General features: G+C 46.9%; 1 protein-coding gene across 1 annotated transcript; it reads right to left on the bottom strand.

The window, feature by feature from the left end:
- Positions 1–760: 760 nt before the first annotated feature.
- LOC105515996 (intercellular adhesion molecule 5-like) lies at positions 761–8,741 on the bottom strand. Its single transcript, XM_011947999.1, is given in 7 exon segments — positions 761–984; positions 1,181–1,423; positions 2,752–3,021; positions 3,559–3,837; positions 4,085–4,405; positions 6,278–6,544; positions 8,521–8,741. Coding segments are annotated over 7 exon segments (1,728 nt in total). The 5' UTR covers positions 8,645–8,741.
- Between the last annotated feature and the right edge of the window lie 2,754 nt (positions 8,742–11,495).

The following is an 11,495-nucleotide window of genomic DNA, read 5'->3' as shown; positions in this document are numbered from 1 at the left end:
ACTTACTCCCTTCAAAGTCCTGTCCCTGGACTACAAATTGAGTTCCCAGTTAGTAATCAGAAAACCATGAAATATGAGTTGCATTTCTAAGATGTGCCTGACTTTAGTATGATGTTTAAGAGAAAAGGGCAGTGGGAAGCATGAGGAAAGGGTAGAATCTTTTTTTTTTTGGATCTAAGAGTGGAATGATGATGCAACTGGCAAGGCACAAGAGGCCTTCTTACAAATCAAACACTGAGACTGAGATTCCTAATGACTAGAGTGAGCTCAAAAGAGAAAGGTGGCTGGGCGCGGTGGCTCACACCTGCAATCCCAGCACTTTGGGAGGCCGAGGTGGGCAGATCACTTGAGGTCAGGAGTTTGAGACCAGCCTGGCCAACATGGGGAAACCCCATCTCTACTAAAAATACAAAAATCAGACAGGTGTGGTGGTGTGCACCTGTAATCCCAGCTCCTGGGGAGGCTGAGGCAGGAGAATCACCCGAACCCGGGAGGCTGAAGTTGCAGTAAGCCGAGATCGCATCATTGCACTCCAGCCTAGGTAACAAGAGCGAGACTCCATCTCAAAAAGAAAAAAAAAAAGAGAGAGAGAGAAAGGTGAGTTTGTGGACATACTGGACACACAGGACATGGGACATGGGGGCCTGAAACACTGTTTTACAGACAGAAGAACACAAAGGGTAATGCAGCCTGCCATTCTGTTACTTCCTTTCTCCTCTATCCCTTCTTCCCTCCCTGGGAAACCACAGTAGCAGAAGTCTCATTCAATCAAATAGCTGTCAATTATACGAGTTGTACTTTTCTCTTCCTCAACAGCAAACTGGCTTTCCTCCTCTTTGTCCTCCTCTTTCTGCCTATAGAGCAATTTCCTCCTGTCCACGTTGCAGGGCCGATAGCTCAGATACAGTGCTATGGTGATGACACCCACTCCAAGGGCAACGGTAATAACGACAAAGAGGGCAGAGCTGATTCCTTCATCCAGTCCTGTCCAAGCACAGAAGGCAGAGTTAGGAAAGTCTGATAGTATGAGGATCACCCACTCCAGCCCTCCAAGCCCACTTCTGAGTCTCATTCTTCCCAACCTAGTAGAATCTTTCTTATTTTCATCCTTGGATAAGAATCCCAAACCCCTAACGGGTTTCCCATCTCCTGGGCCTGGCAGCAGGGCAGCAAAGGTTACCTTGAACAATGACAGCAATGTCTTTGCTGACAGAGCCCAGCTGGTTAGTGGCTGTGCAGCAGTAGGTTCCGGTGTGGTTCTGGGTTGCCTTCTGTGGCACTTTAAGGTCAAAGACCACCCCATTCCAGGTACACACCAAGGCTGGAGCTGGGTTTCCCTTTGGGACACAGGCCAACATGTGTTCCATCCCCTCCAGCCAGGTCTGTTTGCCAGGGCAACTGGATTCCTCTAGCCGTGGCTTGTCTGCAAAAACAGAGTTTCCCAAAGAGCTGAGTTCAGTGCACCACACTCCCTCCCTACCTTCACACCCTGCTCCCTCTCCCTCACCCAAATGCCATCCCCTCCACCCAACAGCTTTCCTTACCAAGGGAGCACTAGCAGCTCCCTACTTTGAGGCAACTCTTCTTTCCCATCTTCCCCATGGGCAGGGAGTCCCAGATGAAACCTAGGGTGTTTTGGTTTGTTTGTTTGTTTGTTTTGAGACAGAGTCTGGCTCTCTCGCCAAGCTGGAGTGTATGCAGTGGCGTGATCTCAGCTCACTGTAACCTCCACTTTCTGGGTGCAAGCGACTCTCCTGCCTCAGTCTCCCGAGTAGCTGGGACTACAAGCAGTGCCCCCATGCCCAGCTAATTTTTGTATTTTTAGTAGAGACGGGGTTTCACCATGTTGGCCAGGATGGTCTCTAACTCTTGACCTTAGGATCCACCAGCCTTGGCCTTCCAAAGTGTTGGGATTACAGACGTGAGCCACCACGCCCAGCCAAAACCTAGGGTGTTTTTATAGATTCAGACTAAATGATAACCCTGCTGTGTCCGTGGTGGCCCTGGGGCCCCTGCTTCCCATCTTTGCTTCTCAGTGGGTAAGGAGCTAGGCAGTGGTGAACTCAAGAGATGAGGATTTTTCTACTTTTCTCTTTTTTTTTTTTTGAGACGAAGTCTCGCTTTGTCACCCAGGCTACAGTGAAGTGGCGTGATCTCGGCTTACTACAACCTCCACCTCCCAGGTTTCAAGCGATTCTCCTGCCTCAGCCTCCTGAGTAGCTGGAATTACAGGTGCCCACGACCACACCCAGCTAATATTTGCATTTTTCATAGAGATGGGGTTTCACCATGTTGGTCAGACTGGTCTGGAACTCCTGACCTCTAGCCATCCACCCACCTCAACCTCCCAAAGTGCTGGGATTACAGGCGTGAGCCACTGCGCCCGGCCTATTTTCTCTACTCTTCAAAATAGAAATTTGTAGATGGAATTTTTGGATATTTCTCTTTTCAGCATAAACTCCCACTATCACTTCCTTTGTTCTCCTCGGCCATTGCCCTCAACTAATATTGCCTGATCACTTTAACCCCTTTCCTTTATGTTCCCAGTTTCCCCTCATCTGGTTCCCCACTCACTCTCCCGGGAGTAAGGTAAGCTTGGAGCTCTTTCCTTTTATTCTCACCTTTGATTTTTTTTTTTTAATGAGAAAAATGTGGCAACTCTAATAATGAAGCACTGCTGGCCAAGAAGCTCTCTAGAAATGGGAAAATAATAATCCTTATTTTGACAAGAAAGATCAGGCCCCTACTCACATAGGACATGGAGCTGGATCACAGTGGTTTTCATCAACCACTGACCCTGCACCTCCAAAGAGGCCTCACAGGAGAAATTTCGGCCATCATCTTCCTCCCTGGCAGTAAGTAGAAGCCAGGCAGGCTCCCCAGGGGCAGGGAGGTTTGGGGCTCCCTGAAGCCGAAGAGTAGGGCTGGGTGATGTTAATACATGCCCTGAGCAGGTCACATTAATGTCGGTCCCTGCCAATGGGTATGATTCTTTTAGCTCCAGGATTGGTGGAGGGAAGCCTGTAAGGAAAGGAAAAGGAGAACCAGACACATTTCTCAAAACTAGCAGACACTTCTGCACTCTTGCTGCTGGCAAAAGCCCTTGGGAAGGCAGACAACAGAGGAAAGACTTTGGGTACCATTGCTTCTTCTGTAAAAGCTGAAGGAAAGAATGAGGTGGTTTGGGGATCCGAGAGCTTCCCTTATGCATGCACACATTTAGTTATGCTTCACTGCAAGGACTGCAAGATGTCTTTTCATCTTACAGCTTTCCTTCTCACCTCAAATAAATGTTCCTAAGAAGTAGTGTAGGGCATCCAAAATCACTCTGTAAGCAGGATAGCCTAAGGAAACTGGGGATGAAGGCTGGAAAGAACTACTGTAGCAATACATGTCCCCAATCTGCCTGCATTTACCAGAGAAAGATGAAGACTCATATTCACTTCAGAGAGTACCCAGTAAAGGGCAGCAGGAATATCTACAGCCAAATCACCAACCCATTACTGTGTTTTCAGTTGCAGAGAACCCGTACGAAAAAGGAAGAGCCAGGTCACTTACTGTAGCTATGCACTAGCTTTCTTGTTTTCTGTTCCATTGGACCCAGAGATGCAAGGCAAGATAGTTCCTGATCACCAGCCTCCATGGCCCGAAAGGTAGCATTGGCCCATGCTGTGTCCCCCTCCCAGGAAAGGAAGTAGCTCAGCTCTTGGTCTTCCAGGAACATGTGGAATATAACTTCTTTGGCTGGAAACACCCTAGCCACCTCGCAGCTCACAGTCTCCGCCATCCCAACCTCCAAAAGGGAAGAGACCCAGATATGGGGAGTCTGAGAGAATTCTGCCAAAAAATGACGACAAGAAGAGAAAGGAGAAAAGTCATGAGAAATCATACGTCATGCAGGACCCTTCAAGGTAGGAAGGGAGTGGGGTTAAAATGTCTCTCTTCCCCAGGGTGAGCTTAAAGCCCAAGCAAAGGTGGAGCTCAGTTACTCTCACACCCTCACCCTAACCCCATGAGAACTTAGTCCCAAAGGCCAAGGCAAGATGAGCCACAGGATTCCTCCTGCACTTGAGTTCTGACTCACCAAAGATCCGGAGTATTTTGATGGGTGAGCTGCCTTGAAAGAGCCTCCCACCTTGCAAACTCAAATCCAATTCTGCACGGCAGGAAAAATTGCACCTGTCATTCTCCCTTTGGGCTCTGACACTGACGATGACCTCAGCTCTTTAGGAGGCCACAGCCAAGCTCATAAAGTTCTTTCTATGCAGTTCTTGGTTACCCTGGAGAAGGGCAAGGGTGAGGCTCTCCAAGGGTGCTACACTGGGCACATGACACTTCACTGTGAAGGCTTCATCCACGGCCACCCAGGCAGGCTGCAGCTCCAGGATCACTTGCTCTGGTGGCTCTTTAAGACAAAAAAGCAGGGCTTGATGAGCAGGCCATCCTCCTCTCCAGAAAGAAACAGCATAGGACAGGAAGATGAAGTGATACAAATCACAGAAGGTGACTGCCACCTTAAACCAACTGATCAGTAATGTCAGAATGTCAGCTTTCTGCCATCCCTGCCCTAGATGGGGCGAGTTAGTCTTCTGGCTCTTGTTCTTCCCATCAAAAGTGGCTAAGGCCATACCCAAGAAGAGTGACTGCTGAGGGAGGGTCCCTTGCTTTGACTGTTGCTGCCATTCTGGAAAGCACTGATCTCTTACCAGAGGGGCTTCAGAGGCAAGAGCAGCTTCCGGGGGCGTCTTAGCATCACACAAAATCTATACTCTAGCAGGCCAGGTGCAGTGGCTCACGCCTGTAATCCTAGTACTTTGGGAGGCCAAGACGAGCGGATCACTTGAGGTCAGGAGTTCCAGACCAGCCTGGCCAAGATGGTGAAACCCTGTCTCTACTAAAAGTACAAAAATTAGCCAGGCGTGGTGGCAGGTGCCTGTAATCCCAGCTACTCAGGAGGCTGAGGCAGAGAATTGTTTGAACCCGGAAGGCAGAGGTTGCAGTGAGCCAAGATTGCGCTACTGCACTCCAGCCGGGGCAACAGAGCAAGACTCCATCTCAAAACAAACAAACCAAACTATAATTAACCAAGTTCTGACCCCACAGAGACCATACTTACTTTCATGGCCATATCTTTGCCCATGTTATTTGCCCACTTGAAAGGTCTTCCTTACCTGTCCCCTTCAATTAAAACCCTAATCATCCCGGGGGAGGGCAGTCAGGAGCCTCCTCCACCATGGAGCATTCTCAGGCTGCCCCAGTTCACAAAGACGCTTCTCTCTCCAATCTCTGTTTATTCCAATAGCTTGTAGCAAACAATTCAGCATTAATTTTATACTTTTTTTTAAGAGATGGGATCCCACTCTGTTGCCCAGGCTGGAGTGCAGTGGTGTGATCATAGATCACTGCAGGCTTGAACTTCTAGGCTCCAAGGATCCTTCCACCTTAGCCTCCCAAGTAGCTAGGACTACAGGTGCACACCACTATGCCTGGTTAACTTTGAAAACTTTTTTTGTAGAGACGGAAGTCTCACTATGTTTCCCAAGCTGGTCTCAAACACCTAGCCTCAAGTGATCCTCCTGCCTTGGCCTCCCAAAGTGCTGGGATTAAAGCACGAGCTACTGTGCCCAGCCTAATCTTATACTTTTTGGTAATTTAACCATAAACATTATTAGCATATGTTTCCTCTATTGAAGATATTTTCAAGCACAGATGTCTGGATGCTCTCTATGGTCTGCTCCTAACTTAAAACTCAGAAGAAAGCCTACATCAAAGGGAAGTAGAAGTGGGTCAGGCTCACTTCTACTTGCTGAACTTGAGGTGGCTCACGCCTATAACCCCAGGACTTTGGGAGGCTGAGGCAGATAGATCACTAGAGGTCAGGAGTTCAAGACCGGCCTGGTTAACATGGTGAAACCCGTCTCTACTAAAAAAATACAAAAATTAGCCAGGCATGGTGGTGGGTGCTTGTAGTCCCAGCTACTGGGGAGGCTGAGGCAGGAGAATTGCTTGAACCCACGAGGTGGAGGCTGCAGTAAGCTGGGATCACACCACTGCACTCCAGCCTGAGCGATAGAGCAAGATTCCGTCTCAAAAATAATAATAATAATAAAGGTGATTGGATCTAGAATCCCTACAGTATGACAGAAATCTTTATTAAGGGCCTTAATTATCTCCCCTAATTAGAAACATTTGTCCCATCCTTCCCTAAATAAGACATGTTCATGTTTCCCCATTCCTCCTTTCCGTCCCCCTGCCCCCAGCCCTCAGCCCCACTCACGATACACAGTGATGCCAAGGCTTGTGTCCTTTTGAATCCCTGCACAAGAGAAGAAGCACTGCAGGATGGAATTCTCTGTGACATCCTCCAGAAGAAACTCTTTCCACTGAGGCCCTTTGCCCACCTGAGTTTTCTTTAAGAAGGTCTCAATTCCACTGGGTCCTGGGTCTGGGCAAGTAGTGCTGCAGTTGACCACTAGGGACTGTCCAAACTCCACCAGGGCCTGATTTGGCCAAACAGAAACCTCAAACGACTCTTCCGCGACCCCTGAAATATGAACCACATATGCCAATGACTCTGGTGAGGACCACGAGACCCAAACAAAATACAGAACCTATTCTATCTAGTTCTAGGTTAGAGAACAGGAAATCTACCCTGAACAAAAAGGTTCAGAGGACCAGACAGGACAAAAGACCTGTAATTGGCCGGGCACAGTGGCTCACACCTGTAATCCCAGCAGTTTGGGAGGCCAAGGTGGGTGGATCACCTGAGGTCAGAAGTTCGAGACCAGCCTGACTACATGGAGAAATCCCATCTCTATTAAAAACACAAAATTAGCCGGGCGTGGTGATATGTGCCTGTAATCCCAACTACTCGGGAGGCTGAGGTAGGAGAATTGCTTGAACCCGGGAGGCGGAGGTTGCAGTGAGCTGAGATTGTGCCATTGCACTCCAGCCTGGGCAACAAGAGCGAAACTCCGCCTCAAAAACAAAAACAAACAAACAAACAAAAAAATCTGTAATTAACAAGTTAGCTCTGATTCCTCCACTATTCCCTCCACCTATCTTCTTTCTTGAGAACTTGAATTCTCTATTAGTATCACCATGGAAATTACGGAGTTGTTAAAAAAATTATGCCCAGGAAACCAACATCTTCCTAAACTTTCAGAATTCTCGAAAGCGTCCCAGGATAGGCTGCTGCGGACCCACACAGGATTCGAACTTCATTACTTATCCCTCAAAGCAGTGTCTCCCTCAAATTATGGCTAAGGATTCCCTTCGCCAGAATCACCCTGAATGCTTATAAACTGCAGATTCCAACTCCATCTCAGAGTGCATGGTTTCAAACCTGTGAAGGTGGGACCTGAAAATATGCTAGGGAATAAAACAAGCCTCCCAGGGACCCTTATGCACACCAAATTCTCAGACCCATTGGTCTGCAGGCGACTCCTGGGTCACTCATTTCCCATGCCTTGTCTTTATGCCTCTTCTCAGAGTGAGACCATTCCGTTTTGATTTGGTGCTGAGAGAATGGATGTTTTGGATGCCTACAAATTTTGTCTGTTCTAGAAATCTTCTCTGGTGCAGTGGGAGATGTCAGATACATTTTTATTTTATTTTATTTTATTTTATTTTTGAGACAGTGTTTCACTCTTTTTGCCCAGGCTGGAGTGCAATGGCACGATCTCAGCTCACTGCAACCTCCGCCTCCCATGTTCAAGCGATTCTCCTGCCTCAGCCTCCCAAGTAGCTGGGATTACAGGCACGTGCCACCATGCCCAGCTAATTTTGTATTTTTAGTAGAGACGGGTTTTCACTATGTTGGCCAGGCTGGTCTCCTGACCTCGGGTGATCCGCCAGCCTCAGCCTCCCAAAGTGCTGGGATTACAGGCATGAGCCACCGTGCCCGGCCAAGCCACCGCGCCTGGCCTCAGATGGATTTTAGATGCCTGATGTAAGTAAAGGGCACAGAGACTTCAGGAAGTCCTGAAGGCTTCTCTACAAGTCCCTTTTAGCTAGTCCATGTCTACCATCTACTTCACCTCCCAAGACCAGTCCCCTCTGGGAATACACAGCTCTTGTAGCAGTGTTACCTGCTAAGGCCCCTGTTCCTTTCCTGTCATCAGGAGAACTCACTTTTTGTACCTGAGCTATGGGTCCTGTCCTACCAAGAGCCTATTATAGTTCATCATAACACAAATGGTGGCAACAAAGAAGTAAAAACATTCTCAAGAGGAGAAATACAGGGCAGTCCTGGGGCAGTAGGGAACCAAGCAGAGAAGGCATGTTTCCTAGGGAGAGTGTTCTCTGATAGTCTATTAACTTGGGTTATCCCAGTTATAAGCCAGAGACCCTAAGGATTCTGTATCCTAGTGATCCAAGAGATAGGAATATTTCCCCCGGGTCCAGATGAACGAACACTGAAGTGTCACCCCACTCAGGACTCCCCACCCGCTTCCTCACTGACCGGTTACCTGTGTCCTGGCACATACTGGTTTAAAATGCTTTCCCAAATAGCCTCACCTGGGCAAAGGATCAAGGCCAGCAGGGCCCAGACACCAAACAGAAGCATTTTCATCCTGATGAGAAGGGCCAAAGGCTGGAGAGAAAAAGACAGCAATGCTGGAGAAAGTGACCAAAAATACATATATAAGGAAAATTATTTCTTTGATATTAAAAGTCAGTCCCTTCCTGAAATCTCACTAGTCTAGAAAAATTACAGCAAAAACATCAGCAGTGAAGGTGTACTAAAAGAATGTCTTGGGCTTGGCGTGGTGGCTCACACCTGTAATCCCAACACTTTGGGAGGCTGAGGTGGGAAGATCATGAGGTCAGGAGATCGAGATCATCCTGGCTAACACGGTGAAACCCTGTCTCTACTAAAAATACAAAAAATTAGCCCGGTATGTTGGCGGGAGCCTGTAGTCCCAGCTACTCGGGAGGCTGAGGCAGGAGAATGGCATGAACCCAGGAGGCGGAGCTTGCAGTGAGCTGAGGTTGTGTCACTGCACTCCAGCCTGGGCGACAGAGTGAGATTCCATCTCAAAAAAAAAAAAAAAAAAATGTCCTATATTGTATCTATTTACTTCAGTTTGGCTTATGTGCATAGCAAAAACACAGGGGAAAATATGAAAAAAGATGAGGCAATATTATCGAGACTCCTGTGTAAGTTGTATTCTACTTACCTTTTTACTAGTTTGCCTCCATCTATTAGACTGAGTCAATAGAAGGGTGCTGGCATGAAAACATGAAAAACTGAGTTTAGGCTGGGCACAGTGGCTTACACCTATAATCCCAACACTTTGAGAGGCCGAGGCAGGTGGATCACCTGAGGTCAGGAGTTTCAGACCAGCCTGGCCAACATGGAGAAATCCATCTCTACTAAAAAAAATACAAAATTAGTTGGGTGTGGTGGCAAGTGCCTATAATCCCAGCTACTCAGGAGGCTGAGGCAGGAGAATCGCTTGAACCTACGAGGCAGAGGTTGCGGTGAGCCGAGATCATGCCACTGCACTCCAGCCTGGGTGACAGAGCAAGCCTCCTTCTCAAAAAAATAAAACAAAAACTCATTCAAGCTAATTTCTTCTAAGAAAGGCTTCTTGACTAGCCTTATCGCACTTCACAGTCCCTTATTTGTTATACATGATCTCTATCTCACTTTATGCCAAACAAGATTTCTGAAGTTGCAAAGTGAACTAATGTTCACTTTGGTGAATTATTTCAGCGATGCAATCATCACTATACTAGAAATTCCTTGAGGATAAGAGGTTGTAATGTACTTATCTTGTATCTTCGGCACCTAGCACAGAGCCTATGATATTGTGGACTACAATGAAGGACTACTCTCCAATTTTGTATTGAATTTTCATACAGTGGGTTTGGAACAGGTCTAACTCCACTTCTATGATGGTCTGAAAGAGTTTTTTCTGCTTTTTTTTTTTTTTAAATACAGGGGTAACAGGTGTATGAAAATTTATACTCCCAAGTGACAGTTACCCTTCAAAATAACCACTTTGGAATGCTATCATCTTATTCCAGTGATGACACAATTATTCAAAACCTTTTTTGAAATTATTTATTTATATACTGAGACAGGGTCTTGCTTTGTTGCCCAGGCTGAAGTGCAGTGGTGTGATCACAGCTCGCTGCAGCCTCAAATTTCTGGGCTCAAGCAATCCTCCCACCTCAGTCTCTTGAGTACCAGGGACTACAGGCACATACCACCACACCCAGATGATTTTTTTATTAACTGTTTTTGTAGAGCCAGGGGTCTCACTATGTCGCCCAGGCTAATCCTGAACTCCTGGCCTCCAGTGATCCTCACACCTAAGCCTCCCAAGGTGCTGGGATTACAGCATAAGCCACCACGCCCAGCCTGAAAGTAATTTAGAACTGGCTTTTAAGCCGTATAAGAAGAATCAAGCTAGGAGCAGTGACTCATGCCTATAATCCCAGGATTTTAGGACACCAAAGTGGGAGGATTGCTTGAGCCCACGGGTTTGAGACCAACCTAGGCAACATAGCAAGACCCCTGTCTCTACAAAAAAATTTAAAAATTAGCCAGGTGTGATTATGCTCACCTGTAGTCCTAGCTACCTGGGATGCTGAGGCGGGAGGATCACTTGAGCCAGTCTGAGGCTTCTGTGAGCCATGACCATACCACTGTACTCCAGCCTGGGCAACAGAGCAAGACCTTGCCATAAATAAATAAATAAGTAAATAAATAAATAAAGCAAGCTCTCGTCTTTGTTACTGAACCAAACCAGGTCTATCTGTCCATGTGCAATGTAAAGCCAAACACTGAAGCACCAGATTTTTGTAGAGATAAAAGTCTATTTCAAGGTGGCTGAGCGAGAAGACAGGCTCAAATATGTCTCTTCAATCTGGAGCCTGGAACAAATTTTAAGTGTGAGGGAGGACACAGGCATAGGTGAAAGTACTGAAAGGACAGATTTTGATCTGAAGGACTTCAAACAGTACCATTTATGGTAAGATATGGTAAAGGGTCTTATACTCAGACATTCCTGGGCTTGGACCCGTTGCTTTTGTTTCAAAAGTGTTCCCACGCTCGAGTTCCAGCCACGTCCCAATCTTTTGGTTCTGCTGAAGGGCAAGACTTTAGTTCCAGGGTTATTTGAGGTCAAAGTCTCCCTTTCTGCACATGCTCTGACTGTATGACTTGCAACTTCTTGGCTCTGGGCCTGTAAAATAACTTGATACCCCGCTATCAGTGGGGTAGAACCAGTTAGAACTGATCCAGCAATTACACTCTCCAATGTGTAGATCTTGTGATGTTTAAGTCTATAACATGAATCCAGATTATTCGTACTTTGATGGGGCCACAGTGTCACAAACAATTCCCCTTAGAGATTAATCCAAGAACTCCTTCTGTTCTACTCATCTCTCTATAGCTTGCTGATGTTACCTTGTTTTTTTCTTTTTTTTTCTTTGAGGTGGAGTCTTGTTGTGTCGCTCAGGCTGGAGTGCAGTGGCACGAT

Source organism: Colobus angolensis, unplaced genomic scaffold (genome assembly GCF_000951035.1).
Source record: "Colobus angolensis palliatus isolate OR3802 unplaced genomic scaffold, Cang.pa_1.0 Scaffold271, whole genome shotgun sequence".
NCBI lineage: Eukaryota > Metazoa > Chordata > Mammalia > Primates > Cercopithecidae > Colobus > Colobus angolensis.
This window is presented reverse-complemented; position numbering and strand designations above follow the sequence as displayed.